This window comes from Mycteria americana, chromosome 1 (assembly GCF_035582795.1).
Source record: "Mycteria americana isolate JAX WOST 10 ecotype Jacksonville Zoo and Gardens chromosome 1, USCA_MyAme_1.0, whole genome shotgun sequence".
NCBI lineage: Eukaryota > Metazoa > Chordata > Aves > Ciconiiformes > Ciconiidae > Mycteria > Mycteria americana.
In genome coordinates this window covers 54,202,103-54,224,186 of record NC_134365.1, presented here as the reverse complement: position 1 = coordinate 54,224,186, position 22,084 = coordinate 54,202,103, and the positions used below count along the sequence as shown (strand labels likewise).

The 22,084-nt window shown below is 38.4% G+C and overlaps 1 protein-coding gene across 9 annotated transcripts in view; it reads right to left on the bottom strand.

Moving 5' to 3' along the window:
* Nucleotides 1–22,084, bottom strand: part of ANO4 (anoctamin 4) — a 109,174-nt gene that overhangs the window by 42,101 nt on the left and 44,989 nt on the right. For all 9 annotated transcript variants that reach the window (XM_075497982.1, XM_075497992.1, XM_075498013.1 and 6 more), the window contains 6 exons: nucleotides 14,974–15,080; nucleotides 12,915–12,970; nucleotides 12,257–12,378; nucleotides 4,914–5,048; nucleotides 4,044–4,140; nucleotides 3,458–3,518 (listed from right to left, as the gene is read on the bottom strand). In XM_075497982.1, the coding sequence (XP_075354097.1) occupies nucleotides 3,458–3,518; nucleotides 4,044–4,140; nucleotides 4,914–5,048; nucleotides 12,257–12,378; nucleotides 12,915–12,970; nucleotides 14,974–15,080 (578 nt within the window). The remainder of the gene's footprint in view (nucleotides 1–3,457; nucleotides 3,519–4,043; nucleotides 4,141–4,913; nucleotides 5,049–12,256; nucleotides 12,379–12,914; nucleotides 12,971–14,973; nucleotides 15,081–22,084) is intronic.

The window sequence follows — 22,084 nt, the reverse complement described above, 5'->3', positions numbered from 1 at the left end:
AGTAAAAAGAGAGGAGTTTTTCCTAGAAATGAGACCTACCTTTTCATCAAGCTCGACATATCTCAAGGCATAAATAAAGAGCAAAGTGTAGGTGTTTCCCTCTAGCACAGAAACACAAAAAATGGTATTTCTCCCCTCTTTTTGAAAGCTTTGAACATCTGGAAAATATAATCAAGACTAGAGATTCTCAAAAGGAAAAATTCTTTTCTGGCTTCTAAGATGATGACATCTCAGTGAGCATTAACAACAATCTGTTCACCAATAAAAAAAAGTACTAGTGTTTATAGGGACTTACTGTTTCCTATAAACCACAGAGATTTATAGCTTCTATCCTTTTGAAAGGTTTCTTCTTTTCAACAGACACTCCAATACAGAAAAGCTTATACAAACTACCAGTGAATTCCTTCAGTGTACTGAAGGAAGACTATCTTTTGTCCTTTGCTACATCAGTTTAAAATGAAAGTTGTCTTAAGTCTTATGTCTTTTGGGTATACCTTAGTAAGTACCATATTTTTTTCCTATTATATCAATTACTTTTACTTCTTATATAGAACTTTGCTTAAACAGGGCAGACATACAATAACTGAGGTGATGGGTCAATATATTTTTTGACGAAAAGTGTGTTTCTATTCTAGTATCTCCTGGTGCCCTTCACAATTCCAACCTTACTTTGATGGGTTCCTGTGCTTCAGAGTCCTACAGCCAGGCTCATTGCTGCTCCACAAATCAAGCAGCCCATACTGATATTTGTCATGGTAATTCCTCTTCCTGGCTGGGCCACAGCAGTTTGCTCATCATTTGAAGAAGCATTTTATTTCTATTTAATAAGTGAGCAACCCACTTTGTCCATCAATTAAAGATGTCTTTAAAGTGAAAGGAGGAAACCACCATAGAGATCACCTCTTCATGGAAAGCCCAACCTGACCACGCCTGGTTTTGAAAACCCCAAGTAAATGGCTGAGGCTTCACCCTCAAGATGTCAGTTCACTAATGGATCTAAAGACAGTGAAGAAGGTACTTTAGATAATAAGACAGTGGCTAAGCTCAGCTAAAGAGGTAACACAATTCTAGTGGCCTTTTTTTTTTGCTTTCATTCCCTTTTTTTTTAAAGCACTGCCATCATTATTTTATATGCTAGTGTCTGTCAAACTGGATCATCTAGAAGGCTGAACTTTTCACAGCCGATTTGTCATGCACTTGCCAGTTGTTTCATGCTGACAGAAAGAACATTTCCACAATCAAACTGTTATCATTGTTTCTTCTCTTCCCCTATGATTTACTGAGATGATGGTAATACCTGCAGCTGCCAATAGGCCTACTGCACACTGAAAATCCATTTAAGACAGGAGGTAAGCCAACTTATAAATACAGCACCAGAAAATCTGTGGGAAGTGTGCGTTTCCTTGTTCTAATGCTGCTTTGTCCCTAACTGTATGGAAAATACCTCCACAATCTCACTGTTGTCTCAGCAAAGTCTTATTTAAGAAACTACAGTCATAGGATCGTCCCATTACCCTACACTCACAACTTCCTTCCTGTTGCTGCCTCTACATCCCTCATGGCAGCAAGCTCACAAGCACAGTGTAAATTAACAAAAGTGGTGGGGAAAGCTCTCACGCCAGCTGCTGTCCTATAGTCTCTTCTCCACTAGCCAAATCATCCAGAGGGCAGCATTTATTATGTTTTTTCTTATCTCTCTGCAGGCTTAGGTGCTCGAGATGCATGGATGGACAGTGCATTTCCCAGTCCTGGCAGGCTGGTGGGGAGATATCCTCTGAGGGAATTGGGTCTGGGAGTCTGACAGTGATGCTGAAGGAGAAGGAGGAAGGAGAGGCTAACCAAAGTGAGGTGCAGCTCCTGTCAACTAGGGACAGGAAAGAGAGAGGACCTACAACATTTTATAGGCAGGCATGCACAGCCTGCTCAGCCTTCTCTCAGCCAGCGATCATGAGGCAGGACCAGGTATGGTGACCTGAGTGAGGGACTCCCCTTACCTAGAGCTGCTTTTCCTACAGCCCTGGTTCTGGGCAGTGCTAAGACATAGGTGCAATGTGAGCACACCTGTTTCCTGAAAGCAATGTTACTGTTAAGGAGGAACAAAAGCACTGGTGCAAAAAGCTGCACTCCAAAGACATGCTCACCAGCATTAGGAACAGTGACATAAATGTTCAACAATGTTAACCCTTCAATTTTTGTAGCTGAGATGGAAGTCCCTGCCTCTGAACTGTCTTGGAAATTCTCAACTTCAGTGAGCATATAGAGAAAGAGGTTGGAAAAGCTGAGTAAACATATAAAAAATCTTTAAGGCTTAGACATTTTTGGTGATTCTCAGCTCTGCTATAGCTCTAAACCAAAGCTGAAATACCAAGGAGAAACATAAAATCTGTACTATCTGTGGATTTTTCCCTTAATGTAATTTGTGATATTTTAATATCCTCAACATTACATGAAATGGCATGAATAGGCCTGACTGGTATATGACCTAATTTAATTAGTTAACTAAGACAAAAACATAGTTTTGGAGGAAGGAACTGGGAGAGACTGGTAGGCTAATCTGTGTTGTCCTGATGGCTCTCATGTTGCCTCCTGGATATCTCTTGTAGCTCAGTAAAGAGATTTGCAGTTTAAAATGGAGATTATAAGAATTACTTGGACACCTTTCCAAAGCAGTTGGAGATGTGTGAGTAAGAACAGGAGAACAATGGCTAAATCAGGATAGCTCAAGCACCGGAGCTGTGAGATGGATGCCATTTTTGAGGCACCTCATTGAGCCATTTTCTAAAGGTGTTAACCTTATTTCAGAATGGCATGGTAGCAGCTAAGAGCCTGGGCATGCTCAGGGCATGTTTGAAAGACTTTTTAGGCTGCCAGAAATTATTGTTTCCTCTTGCCTTCAATTCTGCCTACAAGACCACAATAGGAAAAACAGCTGAGCCAGAAATAGAACTGTCCTATGGGCAAAATTCAGCCTCCATGGCAACGGTTAGACCACTCTTGGATCAATTTGTCATTCAAATAAATATTCTGTTTATTTCATCACAGTTTTGCTTTAATTACAGTCAGCTTACATGTCTTTAAGCTTTATTGCCTTTCTGCAAGGTGGGGAAAAAAATACATTAATTCTTTTTAGTACAGACACTACACTGAACTTCCCTAAGCTAAGAGAAGCCCTGAACAGTAACAGAGAAAAAAACAATTACAACCCCTCCCCAGAATACAACTATCTACATAGACACTACATACTGCATTCATGTTTTTATTTTAATTAGAATTATTATCGCACAAAAACCTGATTTCAACCACCTCCATCTTCCTGTTGCAGAAAAAGAAAAGAATCAAGCCTATATTGTTTTTCTCAGTGTCTGAAAAAAGTGTGCTGGAAATTAAAGGTCTATGTTGCATCACAATCTTTAAGAAAAACATTGTGCAATTACTTAATATCAAAACAAAAACTTACCCCACACTGCCATGAAAACAGCAAAAAAGACAGTAGCTCCATTGTCAAAAAGGTGGGTCACCTGAGGGATATATTAATAGTGTGATCAATTTATGATAACAAGGCTTTATTTTCTATTTTCACTAATAAAATTAATGTGATCAGGAGTGCAGCTGGCGTGACAATCCTGAGGATCCTTCCCTTGACATCTGAAATGGACCTGTCAATTGACAGGACTATTTGCCAGTATGGCCTGGGACTGACCCCTGGCAACACCAGGTATGAGAATCATTTCAGACCCAAGCATTCATTTTATGGAGCCACGTACAAAGGATGGATCATAAGGTAAAGGTTGATGCCAAGGACATCATAACACATGCATCTAGGACACAACCTCTGGGACTGCTGAATCTCTAAGTGCGAATTGCATTGAAGTGTTTTACAACCCAAACTAAGTCCTGGTAAAAGACAATGAATGTTAATATTGGCTGAACTTGATCTGTCCTTTCAAGATTTTATCTACCTAAGCTCACTAAAGACAAATGCAAAAGGCAAAATTAATGCTTTTACCAGGAAAGCATTTCTATTTGCATAGTTTAAAATGTACCTTGGCATAAACACAGCTGTCTGACAACCTCATGAAGGGACAGTATTTATCACATATAGGACACATTATGATATCTGTAGCTTGGCAGACTTCTTTACTGGAAAAATAGAAAAGATAAAAATTAATAGTTTGATGCACAACAATCTCTTAAAATGGATTGATAAGTTTCGCTAACATTCAGTTACTTATTGAACAATACTGGTTCTGTAACTGGAGCCAAGATGTTCATAACTGCATGTGTATTATTAATATTTGTTGACTAAGACCTCAGAGTTTACAGTCATAACTGTAGAGGACAGTTCTTCAGGGCCAGCCTAGCAGTATCTCTTTACCATTTCCAGCTTCTCTTTGAGTCAGAAGTGACCTTTGGTGGGAGGAGGGTGAGGATGACTGCAGATAAAGTTAAGTTTGACTTATTCTTGTGACTTAAGTGTGCAAGAACGTAGAGATGCAGCACTCAGCAGAAGGTCCAGGCAGTTCTTATCTGAAGATCTCTGAAGAGTCTGAACTCTGAAGACCTCCCTGTGGTGGATCTTTGGGAAAGGCCTTGAAGAGAGTGAAAATTCCCCACTCTTCTGCTGGCCTGTTAACAACAGTAATGAAGGAGTCCTACTTTTTCCCTACTTCATGCTGAGTTGCCAGCACCATCAGCAATGGAGCTGGGCAAGAAACGTTGCCTCCCATCCCAATTCAGCAGCACAAAACAAGGGAAGCTCAATACTGGGTACCTTATGAGAACCAAGCACACTCTTTTCCTGAGTATTAATTCAACAGTTCAAAATGAAATAATTAAAAATTCGTATGAAGACCTCTTAAATTATTCATAATAACCCACAGCTGTAATTTCCCTTATAAAAGTGCCCACATTACCTGACTTGGCAGTGGTTCAAAGTGGTGACTCCATACAAAAAGACAAACAATCCAATGAAGGCAGCTGGGAAGAGCATCCCTGTGTACCAGCCTAACCAGGCAAAGTACAGCCCAATTTTCTCACCAAAGTATCGTCTGTTTTAAAACACAACACAGCAAAGTTACCTGCTAATTAGAACAAATCAGCTTAATCTTGCTTGTTAATAGAAAATAAATATTTCTATCATATCTGAAGAGTAGATTAGAGAGCAGAGTCAGAATTTCCTGAAGAAAAAGCCTGCAACTAGGCTTCTAAATCCACACTGAGCGACCTGCCTCATGACTGAACTTAAAACATTAATTTAAAAATTCACTAACCACAGTTTACAGTGAGATGAGTGGAGACCTCAGAAAGGAAACAGTGAGTTCATTTTAAAAAGCTAGTTCTTTGTGTCTGAGAAGCAGATGGCTTTCTTTGCCTTTTGGCTGTGTAACTGTACTTCCCAAATAATTGCGTTGAAATCAGTTTCATCCCTACAACTGGTATAACAGCAAAAATGATTTGGGCCCAAATTATTTCTAAGAAATTAATTAACCAGAGGTTATTCTCCAATCCAGTTTATTTTCATTTGATTATTTCTTTTCTTAGCTCAGTTCCTGGAAAACTAATCTCATGATTCTACCACAGGTGGAAAGTAAAGTACAAGTGAGGTCCAACAAATATCTTTATGTATCATCTTGCACTGATTTGAGGAAAGTAGCCTGAATTAATCCTAATTTGTTAGGATTAATATATTGCTTAATATATTAATTATATATAATATAATTAGCAATATATAATTAATATATTGCTTAAAAACCAACAGCAAAGTGGCCAGGAAGCTCCTATTTGCTACATATTTATTAGCATTTTTCCTCCTCCCAAACACAACCAAACCTTTATTTATGTGTTAAAGAATACATCAAGCACACAAAAAACCTGCTGAACTCATCAGCATAGGAGCAGGTTGCATGCATTGTCCTGTGTTTAATGGTTTTCTGCACAGTAGGCTGATGATCAGATTAGGATGCTTTACAAATCAATATGCAATTATCATGATTACAATGAAGATTTTAGGAGATTATTTGCAAGATTAGTTTTAAAGAATGAGGCAAGATGATATTCTTGCCCTTCAGAGACTTTGCAGACAACTTAAACTTGCATATCAACTGAATTTGAGAATAGCTGCTGATGAAAACCCACTTTTACGCTGATGAAACTTCTGATCTGTCCAGAGACAAAGAATGCAGTGAGCCAGCACTGCTGGCTCCTTTTTGCTACCAGAAAACATCTTTGATCAAACTTTCACAGTGAGGAGGAAAAGACCCTTGATGGGCTCTAGGGCTGGAGGCAGTGGAGAAGAGAAAGAAACACTTGGTCTGGAATGGACAAAATCATCAGTTTTCAAATGGATATCAAAAACTTCCAGCATGAGCAATATCTGTCTGGGCTGAGCTCATGCTCTGCTGAATGATACTGACCTACACTGATTATTATAATTTGAGTTTACCAGCACTGTATGAGAAGCCAGATATTGTCATGTTGTTTTTATTATTCTGTCATTCAACAGAGACTCAAATTTACAGGCTAAAGAGGTGGTAAGCTAACGATAACATGTTCAGTTCTGATAAGGGCAGCAGGTCTGGTTGTAAAAAGACACACTGGAAACTACTTTTTGAGCCCTGACTTAAGAGTGTTAGCGAACTCTTTAGCCTAATTGTTTTCCTGACACCTAGGATGTCAAACTGTGCCTGCTCCACTGAAAAAGCAAGCTCACATTTTGAGCTTACTTCCCCTGAATATTTATGACCTATTTTTCTCCATGTACATAGTTCAAAGTAGTGAAGTAAACCTAACATTCATCAAGATTTTTTTTCTTTCATTCCATACATTCAAGGATGAATGCTTCCTTGTTCCACACCCCTAGCCAACAAATATTCATGACAAACTTCATCTCCTGTTCTGTTGAGCCTTTTCATCTAACAGTGGAAATCATAGAGATCAAACAGCTTCATCCCAGATGAAGACCCTAGCAAGGTTCAATGTGTGCATAGAGAAGATCGGACTTGATGGGGAACAACCCAATCTCTGCAATGTAAGGAAAAGGCATCCGAGGCCATTTGTGAGCCTGGTTTTAAAAATAAATACAGGATGTTGACATTACTTTGATACATATTGGTTTAAATATGGACAAACAGCCTCAATCTTCCACTATTGCCCTTTACTTCACAGCTGGTATTCCACAGGCTGTACTACTGTAATTTTCATCAGGATCAAGTTAATATTTAATTTCTTCTGGCCCCGTAGTTATAGCATATTTTTTCTGTAAGTCTCTGCTCAGATACCACGAGGTTGAGTGCTATAGAAACAAACTATGGCAGTCACGAGGTCTTTGGAGACCTTCCTAGATGCCATGTTCAGAGCAGTTCCACATTTCCAATCCATAATTGGGTTAGTCTGGACCATCATGACCCTCAGGAGATGAAGATGGTTTAGAGATACCTGTGATGGTGTGCCTCCCCGCCCCCCTGGACTTTATCTCCTGTAACCCTGCTCAAGCGATAACCACCAGTGATGATCATAATGGATGCATTGGGTCATGATGGCTGCATCGGCTCAAAGTGGATTCGGGCAACAGATAACAACACAACAGCCTAGGGCTATTGTACAATGCACCCACCTAGCCACAGTGAAGAAACCAAAATCTGTGGCTGGTATGCAAATATGACTGAGTCAATCATCTTACCCCCGTAAATAGTGAGCAGCCCAAGAGCTCTTTGAGGTCTCCTGCATGGCAGCAGGCTGCACACCAGGATCTCCCCTTGAATAGGGACGCCTCTCAAGGTTACTCCTCTGCCGCAACAGATGCTCAGTAAGTGACTAATAGCATGCTAAACTTTGAAATCTTAGCGAAGTGATATAAAGGATTGATCGCGCATATATAAACCTTTAGATATAAACCGTTGACCAAGTCTGGGACTACGACTAGATCCAGCCTCACCTAGACTCCTCTCTGAGAAGGAGTTTAGAAAGCAAGGGGGACCCCCTTTCTGAACCTCATGACTCAATGGGAGGGTCTCCCTGACAGTTTTGTCTGACCCTGTCTTCTATGCAGTAAATAATCAAGTGTACCTTGCCATTGAATCTTGTTAAACCACTGTCACATTTACCAATGAACCTTGTTAACTCACTGTTTTTGCTTCTCTCTTACGAGTGAAGTGCATCACTCCATCCATGACAATACCTTTGCCACTCTTTCCCTTCAACTTGCACCAAATACGAGGAACAAGCTCGGTCTTTCTTCTCTGTCACTATATATAGAAGAGAAATTTCATACAGCTCTCCACAGTGATGGCAGTTCTTTTACCTGCATCCTGGCACTTTAGCCAGAACTCAGTAAGGTACATGAAGAATTCTGGGGATTTATTTTCTAGGGTGCATCACTATGCATTACTTACACCTAAATTTCACTTCTTATCACTCTGCTCATTGAAGGCCTCTTCGAAATTTTCCAGCCTTGATAACATTTGCATTTTTGTTAACTTTGTTAAATTATTACCATCCAATTTTTTAGATTGTTAATAAGGATACAAAAAAATGTTTTGTGTCTTTGATGGTTCTCCCACAGAAAATTTCTTCCACGACTAACCTAAAAAGCAGAGACATAAAAAACCACCAAGCACCTAATAGAATAATCCATCTCTCCTATCCTCATAAATGCTGTACCATTAGAATAATAATAAAAAAATAATTTCGGCTTCTCAATTTTATGCTAGCCTGTATACTAGCCCTCCAATATCACGTACCTTAACGGTGAACTGTCTCTCCCCTCATCCCATTCCAATGGTAGAACTATCACTGACTTAACTGGGCCAAGATTTCCATCTCAGTCTTTATCAATAAGGCACATTTTTGAAAAGTATTAAGCTACAAAGTCTGATTTCAGACCCATAAAATGTGATATTGGATTCCTCTGTGTTTAACGACCTTCATTACATAATCTTTTGCTTTCAGGATGCCTAGAAGGAAGTCATGGAACTAGAATATAGACAGGTTTGGACTCAAGCCAAGAACCTATCTATCTTCATTAATTCTTTTGCAGGTCAGAATGAAATCCTATACAGAACTTTTTACATCACAGAAACAAGTTGTGAGGGAGCTAGAACTTTCCCACAGGTGTTTTGGACACATGAAGCTCTCATGTCAGGAGCAATGGGGTGGGGAGGAAGGCTTGACAGGAGACTGAAAGGGAGTTGTCAGCTTGCAATCAAGTAATTTAATGTAAATATGGAGTAAAATGCAAGTTACTCAGGCATTACTTCTGCTTTCAGGTTCATTTAGGTAGCTTTACAATCACTTTATAAATATAGTTTTCTCCCTCCCTTTTTGTCCTGTAAATAACATGCGCAAGCAGCAGCAGGAGCAATTTGTGCACAACCTAGAGGAAAGCAGCTATGCAAAGAAGTGCGAAGGAGGTGATCGTAAGTCCTGCCTCTTTCCAATTGCTATCAATTCTAAGGATCTTAAATTATTCTTGTAAAGTAACTATGGAGCCTAAATTCCAACAGAATTGTAATTAAAATCATGGTACCACATCTGTTGATTAAGAAGAGTGCCTTTGCAATTGTGCCAAATCTGCGCCTTCATACTGCCACGTCTTTCAAAGCAGAGTGAAAGCAGAATCATGCAATTCCCCTCAAATGACTTTTTCTCATTTATTTCTAGTGACTAGTATCTCCATAACAGCCAGCTGATGAGATTAAATGAAATCTGGGAGGCACCAGATTGATAGCACTGGAGATGTAAGGCCTCATTTTAACAGCTAAGGAAAAAATAAAACAGCACCAAAGTATGAACAATTTCACTTACTGTTGTGGCGACTTGACTTTAAGGTGGAAATATCATATCTATTAATGAGATAATTATATTATCCACATCTAATTTACTCCTTAGCCTTTCTAAAGCATATAGTAAAGGGGAATGTCAGCTAGCAGTAAGTTCTGTCCAGATGTCTGGAAGAATTAACAACCATCCACTCCTTTTGTACAGATGGCAACACTACTCCCTTCAAGCACACCCCACATAGGTGCTGGTATGGGAAACAAATAAAGTTGCTCCTTCTGCAGAACCGGTACTAAAAAAGCTTCTGTTTAAAGTATGCATGCTGAGATACTTCCAAGTGAAATGAACAACAGGTCTTGCTGGTGTTGTCAGCTCTTCAAGGAAAAATCTCCAGCTCACTAGACACGTGAGCTGCTGAGAGTGGCAGTAGACAGGAAAGATTTGGCAGGAGCTAAGGAAACGCGAGAGATCTAGCATCTGTGAAGTGAGAAGAAAAAGGCATTCCCTCCCCTTTCCTGTCATCCCTCCTTCAGTGCATTCATTGCAGCCATGGGTGCGCTCTAGGCAGCAAATGGCAGGCTGGGCTGGGGCTGCAGCTTTGAACCCTGGTGAGCTCGATGGCTACCGAGACTCATGCTGCTGTGAATGCTCAGGGAGGCTCACAGCTCCACCTGCCCCCCTCCTCTCTGGCTAAACACCTACTCTGAACCACCACAGGACACCCATGATGTCAGCTAGGGGTCTTCTGTTTTGATTTCTTTTTTTCTTTTCTAAAATAGCTGTGGAAAAATCTGCGGATGTCACTGTCTGATAAAAAGCTAAAGCATCTTACAGAATCTTCAACATCAAACCCAGGCTATTCAAGAATGCTGCTACCAAGGTCCAGAATCATGTGTCTAACCTTGCTCATTCTCTTACCATTTATTCCGATACTTAAAAAACTTTCCAGATGCCTGATGGTCCATATTCATAAAACAAATTAAACCAAAACTCAGATATAGTGCTAAACAGCACTTTCACAAACAAGAAATGTTGATGAAGAACAGTGGCCTTGACCACCATGGACAAATGATTAAAAAACATTATAGAGATAAGTTGTTTATACTGTGACATTAATATCTTATTGTATACTGGGAAATTAAAAATAAAAAACTTCAGTATAACTGTTGGCTCCTCAGTAAATCAGCAATTTCCATAGTGTAATTTGAGAAAAATTCTGTATTTCTGTCCAGGCCAGTATATTTAAAAAAAAAAAAAAAAAGAAGCTTTCAGGATTAAATTATGAAGTACAAATACATTATTTTGTTTTCTAAAGCATTTTAAAAATTACATGACACAGTAAAATTTTTTTATTGTATTTCTCTGTGAACTTTTTCTCCATGGAAATTGAACACCTCCTGTTTTATGAAATGGATAGGTTTTACATGGCCTTAATCAATAACACTGTTTGCCTCCAGGGCCACCCTCTACAAAGCTTTCTATCTGAAAACAATTTTGAGAATCAATAAAAGCAAAGGTTTCTATCAGTTACAGGACTTACAAAAGGGGAAATTAATATGCTGGACCTATTGCATGCTCTGTATGACCCTTCCCAATGGCCACTGTATCAATATCTTCAGTGATCCCAATACTTCTAAAGACTTTATTAATAGGCCCTTGTAGCTTCATATTCCTCTCTTCAAGTAGAAAAAGCCCATTAATGCCCAATAATAGTTCTGCCAACATGATCAGTAAAGGCTCTGGCTATGCATGCATATAATATATATGCATAAAAATATGTAATCCTCTATTAGCGCATGCAAGCCTATTTGAATACATTATTTAAAAGGGCTATAAGAATTTGGAGTCATGTCTCAGCTGTCTCGGTGTATCTTCTTTGCAGGCTTCTTCCAAGATGAATACAAATCCAGACTGTGGTGATGTGACTGGGCTGAGTTTAAGGGAGGTGGTACAGGAGAGACTTCCACCCACCCACCACTAGTGCTGCTGAACACAGTAGCACACGCAATGACTGTGAGCTCTGCTCCATGCAATTTGTAAGCATCATTAAACTTCAGCCAGGGCTCCTTCTGTGGTTGCTTTTTGGAAAAAAAGAAGACCTAGTCGATGAGAGCCTGTTTTTCACCAAAGCCATGCTCTGGGGAGGAAGAACTCCTCCAGTGGATAGACATGCAACCAAGTCTACCCAGCCTCCACAGATTTCTCTCTTCCTTTTTTTCTCAAATATTCTGCAAACCCTTCGTTAGAAGTTATGGTGTCAGGAAACTCTAGAAGGAAACTTCACTTTCAGCTCCTCCTACAAGCTTCCCTATAGATACTTCTTTGAATGTAGTGGCACCACGAATGAAATGGATTCCCATGACCTCAGGATCAGTTTTTAAAAAACACATGAATTAACTGAGCTTTTCATGGTTTTGTCAGCAGAGATAACCTATGCTCAAAGCACCTATAACGTGACCTACTAAAAGCAGGAAAGTCTTACCTCACAAGGTCCAGTGGTTGGTATTTATACCACACTCCCCAGGAAGCCCAGCACTCATAGAGCAGGTGTCTGTGGTTTTCTGCCCCATGGGTTCTTATCGAATTCTTACTTCTGTAACTTCCCTAAAATACAAATCTAGACATTAATGAACAACAGCAGCAAAAAAGAATATCTAAGAAATCTCTCTCACCAGCGGTATGGATCACATAATTTATGCAAACTCCATACTTGTACACCAGAAGCTAAATATGGCATTAAAAGGACCATTTCCTCTGACTTCAGTAAGATTTGAGATTATTCTTCCTAAGAAATTTATGATAAATGGTGTTCAAGTCAAAGGCTATAAATGGGAGAATCTCAAAGAGAAAACCACAGCATGATACTTTTCCCCTCTGAAAACATACTGATTTATCAAACCCAAATGCTTTTTACAGAACAGATACAGAACAACTCTCCTTACTCATCTCTTTTTGCAAGAAAAAAATCATTTTTTTCCAAGAAAAAAGCATTACTAAATGGGAGGGATGTCAGAGGCAGATGCAGAATACAAAAGAGAGTAATAACATTAATAAGATTGAGAATAAATGATTTCACAATTAAAAATTCATTTTGTGGGAAATGTCTGTTCAAAAAGAAAAAAAAAAACTGAGAAAAATACCTCATGAAGAGGAAATGCAGCTTCATAGGAGCCATTACTGAGCAATCGATTCAGACCTAAGAATCAAAAGTATCCAATTATTTACCAGTAGGACCAGAAAAACTGCTAAGTAAAAAGCGAAACATATTTTCATAATAAGCTGGCTAAATGAAGTCTGAAGCCCACTGACAGTAAAAGATACATGTAGAAAAATTCATCTTTTATAGATTTTGATGAACTAAGATATAATACAAGCAAAGACTTGTTCAAATATTAATCATAATCTATCATTTATTATGCCAGAGGTTTAAAGATTCATTTGCCAAATCCATCTTTAGCATAACTTCAGTGAAATCAGGGACCTCACACCAGGTTTGAAGTTTGACCCCATAAATTATGGTCTAAGGAAACTATTTAGATGAAAGGCTGTATTACTTGGGAGCTGAAAACTTCAGAGAAGATCTTTACATTTTTGAACTGCAGGCCAGTAAAGCAACTGAAACTGTTAATTTCCTTATGATAACAACGTTTTAAAATATGTTCAATTATGTCTTATGAAAGCTGCTGGACTAAGAGATACAACAGGAACAAAACAGGCTGCAGTAATACAAGACCAGAAAATATACTTGAACCTGAGCCAAAAGGGTTACTATTTGGCACAAAAAAGTAATCATACACCCCACTCAGTCAGGCCTTGTCCCTCTTTAATGAGAACCTTGAGAGAAATAACGAATGACTGCTGAGATGTGGGCACTTTTCACTTGGAAAGTCACCAAAATAGGACTGAACAGCTATCAGACAATGCAAAACTAAATACTGGCACTAACAACCTGAAGACATTTGAACCCCATTGATCAAGAGGCAAAGAATCCCGATTCGTTTTCTAATTCACAGGGGAATGATAGCAGCAAGAACACAGCAATAAGAAATATTAATTCAACATAAATAGCACTTTCAGTGATTGCATTAGTATCTGCTTGGCAGACTATGCTTTCTTGCAAAGTCTCTGGCAGAAAAGAAAAACGTGTACAACTGAGTCAGGCTTTGCTCTGCCCAGTGATCAATGCAAGGTTGTGTTCATGGTAGGTACAACACAAGTAGATATGTGAGGGAGCTTGGGATCTTGAGGCAGGCAGGGATTGCAAGTGTGTGTGCTAGATGCAATGGCTGTATGCACCGCATGAATTCTTCCCTTTCTTCTCTCCCCTCTGCTCAGAGCTGTCATTGCTCTCATTGCAACTGTCATTGCTTAGAGCTATTGCTGCCCTTATCCCAGGAGCTGAGGAAGAAACAAGTGAAGTTCTGGGATGTTTCTCTACCTCTTGAGGAAGGATGGGCTTTAAACAGCAGGGAAATGAAATAGGCTGCAGAGTCTTATGGGGGTTGCCTCTCCATTTGTGATGCCTCAGTCTCTATGTGGTACACAAGCAGTACATGCTCTGTATCACAAGACAGAAGAGGGCCACTGTTTTGTAGTCCAGCCCTCCTCTTTCACTGCCCGCTCTCCTGGATCCACATATGTGCTGCTCCAAAGGTTCACTCCACCCACTATTTAAAAGCGATGCCATAGTTATGCATGGCATCCTTTGCAGTGAGGACGTCATTGGTGAACTCCCTTCTGACTTACAGCAGCTACAGAGATATAGAACCTTTCATCTCCCTTAGGGATGGACAGGTATCCAGGGAGAAGCCCTATAGGCTGAGATGTACAGCACCACAAATCTTGCTGTCCTTCCAAATACATTTTTATGAAAGAGTTAAAAGCTTTTCTGCATGAGTCTATCTGCTTCTCCAGGGTCCTTAATCCTTAATATTTCTTGCTTAAGTCAATCTCTTTCCTTGCAGAGGTGATAAATCCCATGTGGTGACATATGTGCCTGTGAAAGCAGCCTGATATTACAGGGAAATGATCAGGTCTTCCAGGCAAAGACCCTACAACAGCAGTGGGTGAGATGTAAACAGCTCAAAACACTGAGGTGATTAAAAAGGAAGCAAAACTGTTACGAGCCCAGGCAGACTTCTCCTCTTTTTTTGATGGGACTTAGCACCCACATTTAAAAGTATGTTGCTCAGCACTTACCAATTTTGTTTTTCCCTTCTTCGTATTTCACTCGTTGTAAGATATGGTGTACAATTCTACTTCTTGTAGCATTATTGAAGAAAGTATCTTTGTTGTGTATGATGAAGCTATATAAAAATACAAAGGAAGGGCATCTCAGGAATACATAGTAGCATGTTTAAAGTAAATATTGAGTTCCATTACTTTCTATAGCACACTAAGAATCTACAGTATGTGAGCAAGTGCAAGGAAGATTAAAGGACGCCAGATTAAGTGAGATGATTCACCGGATGAGATGATGTCAGTAACAGTATTCATTCCCTAACAAAGAATTACATGGAGAAGTCTGGAGAAAGATCAAAGATATTTAAGTGTTCATTATGATAAGCATCACTTTTAGATAATTCACTGAAAACTACAAAATACTTGCACAAAAATTTGCAAAAGCATAAGATTTCTAAGTGCAGCTGTAGAAATACACATTTGATTTCTATTTCAGTCTTCTTTATTATGCTGTACCATTAAGAGTCAGATGGAAATATCTACTTGGTAAACCACTCTTACTGAAAATCAAATACCATGTTAGAAATGGAAAATATTATATACTCCTATGTTTGATCCTGGAAGCTAAAATAGAGTAGAAAATTAGCTTTCAGAAGCTACTTATGGAGTTACGTATGAATGCAGGTTCAATAGTTTAGACAGAATTGTGATGAGTCCACACATCACAATTAAAGAAGATAGAAATTAAGAAATTAAGAAATTAAAGATTAAAGAAATTAAAAGATTTCTTAAGAATTCTTTTAATACAATTACAATTAAGAATTGTAATTGTATTAAATTAATACAATTTAATGTAAAATTGTATTTTTATACAATGTAATAATTACAAAAAATTACAAATAATTACAAATACAATGTAAAAGAATACAATTAAGAAATTAAAAAAAAAAAAAGCGCCACAAAACATATTGCATTGATTAGATTGGCTGGCACAATATATTTTATATAGATTTCTTAATCCCAATATACATACTCCAGGAAAACAAGATACTTTAGCATATCATCATAATCACTGGAAAAATGCAAACAATAGAAGTGTTTAGAAATTCTGTTTCAACTTGTCAGTTAAATACTGCTAAAGAATTCTTACAGTTGCTTGAAGTGTGTAGGGCTTCAGGATAGACTGTGGAAGTCATTTAGACACTTGAATAAGCAGATAAGTGGATGTAGTTTCTGATTAAGTAGGCCTGTGCATATATTGAGGAAATTAAATATTTTTAAAAATGTGGTCATTAGTAACTGACTGAGTAGAAAGGGTTATATTTTTTTAAAATACTTTGGATAGGAGGTAAGACTGTTTTCCTCCTCTGTGTTGGTGAAGAGCTAGGGAATTGAATAAACTGATAAATAAAATAGTAAAATCATAGAGATGTCATAGAGAGACCAGCCTCTAGGACTGCACACTAGACAAATCTGACTTGTAACAGAGATCATCCTAATAGGGAGCTTGGCATGGATTTATGTCACCTTGTCTTCTGCACAACATGGGATCCAATGCTCAGTTTTCCCCTCAGGTAATTTTACCCAAATGAAAACCCGCTTTTTCCGAATGAATCTTTACCCATGGGAAATCATACATGGCTTTGCACCTCCACAGTCATTTGGAAAAACAGGCAAGGAGTCCAGTTTCTGGACTTTGGGGACTCCATATGCTCCCTGTTTATTATCAAAATTCTCTGCCAAATTTTCCATACAAGACAATCTATGTTCAGCTTCAAAGATAATAAAAAAAAAAAATCCCAAAGTAAAGGTATAAAAGCCAAGTTGCTCCAAGAGCACCATAATTAATGAAACCTGGTTTTCTAGAGGTTACTATCTCATGACTCCTTTCCCACCCCACTCCAGATACTCACAGGTCATTTCTGTGTCCACAATCTACTCAGTACTGTACTTCTGGCTTCTTCCCATACCCCTACTATTCCCAAAGTCCTACACATGCCCTACAGTACCTATTGAAAGTAATTTGATTTATGCAGATTGGCCGACCACCCTGTGTGTGCCGATTTACCAGTGGGCTGCTAGCAAACAGCATATACAATTGGTGTGCACTGTCCACTGCCTGTTCTGTACAGGCACAATTTTGGGTCACTATTCCATTTCAAGCTGCTGATACTCACGAAGTAAATAAGACTGTGATTATCTTTGAGACAGCTACACCTGTACAAATTTAGTTGAAAGTAATCAGTATGTAAAATAATAATTATTAAAAAGACTTCGACAAAAAGGAAATACTGTCATCACATAAATCTTAATGCATAAGGAAATTAGATTAAAAAACAATCTAAACTCTGAAGCAGACAGAACAGCATTATTTCCAGCTGAAGCTGGAGCTCTGTATTAGGCCATTTTAGTAGCAGCAGAAACAAACTAAGAGACAGTAGTAAAACAGAAATGAACAGTGTTTTTCCCACTTTGCTTAATTTTCTTTCAATGTCTGACTTTCCTCTCCAAGATCTCACCTCCCAGACAGCATTGAAAAAGAACTGTGAAGATAACTTATGAAATCAAAACAGCACAGTAATTTTCATTCTGACTTAGCTATGAGTTCTTGTAGGATTCAATTGAGAATTGAATCACCTTATGTGGGAAACTAGCAACGTTGATCCAGGTAACACCAATAATATTAATCTATTCTCCTTGTGATATAGGGTTATTTTGCTCATCTGTTATCATGACTATGTCAGACTGCAACTACAGGTAGTTACTTCAACAACTTTTTTGGACAAGTATGTTAATAGTTTTTCTGCATTTAGTCACTTCTGTTTTCATGCGTCATGAATGAAAAAAAGGCAAAAATCAAACATTATGCAATCTTAAAAATAAATGAGAACTACTTGTTTAAACAAACACTTTAGTCATTTGCATTCATTTGTAAACTTAGCAGTTGTGTTGTTATAGCTTTTGATCTCACTTGGCTGAGAAGGAACAACCAGATGTCTGTGAAGCAGATGTCAACACCTCAGTATAATAACTGCCATGAACTCTGCCTATTCCAGAACTAGCTGAAGCTGTCCTAAAACACTGTGAGTATGAGAGCTGCAGAGGTTCTGCCGTGCCCATCCTTGTGGCAGTAAAAGGCATCTGAGGGCAAGAGCGGCAGAAGAGAGGGAGAACTCACCATGACTAGAACAGGCCAAGAACATGCCCTTCAGTGTTTTCCAACATTACTCATGGAGAAACGGATGCAGAAGAGACGCTAGAGTTCACCAAAGGTGAAAAAGGAGTGCCACAATGAGTCCTCTGGATGTCCTAGACTATTGCTAACAATATCATTGTTTTTGGATGGAATTGCATGTGGTAAAGGTTAAAAATAATCCTCACCTATTCTTGAATATAAAAATCACAGGATTTTTTTTCTTTTGTTTAACTCAAATACTCAGATAAATGATCTGTGAAATTGTCTGTAGAGTAGGCCCAGAAAGAGCAGTATCACCATAACCAAGGGGGTAGGGAGCTCTGGCACAGGAAACAAAAATAGGCAGACACAAGTGGGAGGCATTGAAAGGTCGAGAATATCTCAAGTAGTTGTAACCACGTGTTACAACATCCCAGTTAGAGGTTGACATAAATTAGGACAATGCCAAGGAGGTTTCAATATATCTCCAAAATCACAGGAGTTGCTCTTGTCAGGTGAGAATCATGCAGTTCAGTGCAGCACTTATCCCTCTCTACCACCACCCTTCTCTCCCACACTTTATGGGCATTTCTTCCTCCAACATTTTTTGTTGTCTCTTTTGTTGTCTCTTTTGTTGCTCCAGGTTGTCTTCTCTCTGAATGGGGGCAGTAAATCCATATTCACAGAATAGCCATCAAGGCTATTTCATGGTCTACAGCATCCAATGAGGAATTCAGAAGAGAAAGACTTTCTCAGTCTGTGGAGAATCTTACCCTTCAAATTTCAGTTCACAGGGGCCAGAGCTGAAGACATTTCCAAACTAGGTGTAGATAAACATTCATCGGACATTACTGAGCTATAAACTGCACAAGGCAGAGGCTTTCTAGAGAGCTTTTTAACCCTTGTTGCTTTCAGATGGAACAGTTTCCTCAGCTGTTCTGTTTCTGCTACCCTTGTTAGAATTTCAATATGCACAAGGTCTTGAATATTCATAAGAGCAATACAGCTTGTTTTCAGGCTCAGTAAGGGTTCAGGCTTTATTTAGGAGACAGTTCAGTTGAAGGTTTTGATCATTTTGTCACCTCATTTGTAAGATAAAAAATAAGTAAGGATTAATACACTGTTATTTTTATTACCTGTGAAGTTAATGTATAGGTAGATAATAAAGCCAGTGATTTGTTCCACAACAGTTATAACCATTAGCCTGGTCCTGTAAGTCTTATTTGTGTGAGCTGTCCTTACTCAAAAGGAAAATCGCAATGAAGATAATGAGAGCACTTCTGGCAGGAAAGGTTCCAGAGTTGATCCTTAATTAAAGTCCCTTTTAAAAATGTCATTGTGGAAATACTGCTCTTACATTCATACTGTAAGTGACATGAAGAGTCAGTGAAGGTTAATTGCTTTGAAATTATATTTGTAGCTTTCTTAATTAGACTCTGAACTGGAGATTTCAAACTATCTTTCCATGGATAACAAAGCACAGCAAAACTAACTGTCATCCAAAGAAGGCCCTCAAATTAATGTGAATTCAACCATGAACAAACTGCCAAAGAATTCCTGTTCATACATTCTCTTTGGTAATTTTGCAGGTTGTACAAACCCTTCAGGGGTAAATTTAGCTCTTGAATCTTTGTCTAATGCCTGTTTGAAAAAAAAAAATGGTTTTACTTTTCCATTTATTTTGGAGAAGCAAAAGGCAGGAAAAGGCTATTTTCTGCTGTACTGGTAAGATGTACAAGCTGAAATCTGAACATGCATGGTCTGGTTACAAAGCTACAAAGTGAGGATGTGTGCATGCACGTATCAATGTGCATTTTACTCCACAGGATCCCCAGACACTGAAACATTTGTTGTCTGACACTCACCATACAAAAAGATATGTTCCAAGCAAATGTCTATAGCTGGAAGCAGTACAAACTAAAAGCACAGGTATTGTCTGAAGTAGTAATCACTATATGAGATGTGTATTCTTTAGTGCAGGAAAAATGCCTAACCCTCTGCACTCCCAGGTATGCCACTGGCAGTAGCTAGCTGTTGATGGCTGAGGCAATAGCAGGTTTTTACCTCATTTAACATCAGAGAAAGAAAATCATCAGCTGTAGTAGCAGCAACAAGATGAGCCTGCAGTATTCCAGTGAGAATATTACCACACATCCCTGTAGCTTATTTGTTTGAAAATGGGTATGTTATTATCACTTTCTATTTATTTTCATTTTGCCTGACTTTTAAGGCTGCAGCTGACTTTCTGATAATCTAAAATAAAATGTTTATTTATGGTTATCAGGGACTTTTCACACCATGTGCCTAAAACAGGATCACTTTGGGATGAAGAATGTACTAGTGTTTTTGTCTGTTTCAGATGTGGCACATCACAGACTCAAAACTGCTAAGGTAAAATAGAGAGTCATGAAAGTGCTGAATCTCTCCTCCACCTTCCTCTGCCCTTAACCCCAAACCACCCTGAGACCCAAATCACTTCTTAATTTAAATTGGTTCACTCAGGAATATTCATCTGAGATAGAATGAGCTTTATGTATTTTTCAGGGATGCCCTGTTTCATTCAGTTTGCCAGGCAATTAAAACTTCCAGAATCAGAGAGAATTTAAAAAACCTATTACAAGTTTGGTTGCATGAAGACTTGTTTAAGAGCAGGAATCTTACAGAACTGTGATTTCCTGCTTATAAAAAGTCATTTGCAAATGTATAGTTATTACACTGTAGATAAATATAAACACAAGAATGACCATCCTGGTTCAAAACAAGTAAGCGTCCATGCAGCACTGTGCCTTGTCTCCAGTGGTAGCAGCTCCCTGACCCATCCATGATCTTGGGGTGAAGCAGTTCACGGAGACATGGGCACAGATCATCTTGGTGGGGATGGAATTTATGATGGCCAATCTGAACATCAGAGAAAGCTTAAAATGTAACTCCACCCTGAGAGACAAATATCTTGGAAATCTGACAAAGATACAGGACGAGATCCTCATGTACCACAAGGGGACATAGTACAAATGAGAATACCTCCATTAACCTCTGGTATACAGGGCCATTTTTGTTTAATTAATCCAGATATTGTCTTAGTCTTCCTAATTGTGTAAATTTTTAATCTAATTTTCAGTGAAGTAATAAAAAATATTTATAAGTGGCTTATTCAATTATATGTTAGATTAAAATTTAACCAGAGAGTTTAGCACATTTGGAAGAAAAAAAAAAAGGGGAAAATAGCTCCTGATCTAAAGTTTGAAATGTCTAAATAGCAATTAAACGCATTTTCCTAGCTAGTATGCAGCTATCTAAGAAATTGCATCTAATTACTACTGTTACTATTCCCAGCTGACTAGCAGCTCACTACATAAAATAACTAAGATGTAGTAGAAAAATAACTAATTATCATCATGTCTGATGGAAAACATTTTTCACATATTGTAAACTGTGCATTCTTATAACTGATAATTTTCAGAAGAAATGCTTTGGCATAAATAAAGCCCTTCCCAAGCTGTGGCTGCAGAAGAGAGATAGTACTCAGAAGTCTATCTTGAAAATTATCATTTTGTATTCCACACAATTCCAAAAAAATACTTGCCTCAGCCAGGCAGAGCTTCTTTCTTCCAAAAGGAGATTTCCTATTATTTAGGAAATCAGATGAATTTAGGTCTTCTCTTGTACTGACAATTTTGTGATATACCCTATAAGATATGCCATAATGCCTTTAAAAGAAAACCTGAAGCCATACTGCAAAAGTTATAGGCACATCTTACAAATGTGATTCTAGCAGTTTTCTTCTTTGCCTGTTTTGGAGGGAGGGCAGATGATTAGCTGTGTCTCAACACAAATTTAGTTTTTTCTGAAAGCTAACCTTTCTCCACGTCTGGCCTTTTTTATTTCAAAAATATTAATTGCTATTGAAAAAAGGTCTGATCAGGCCTTGCTGGTTTTGATCTTAACTATTTTCCT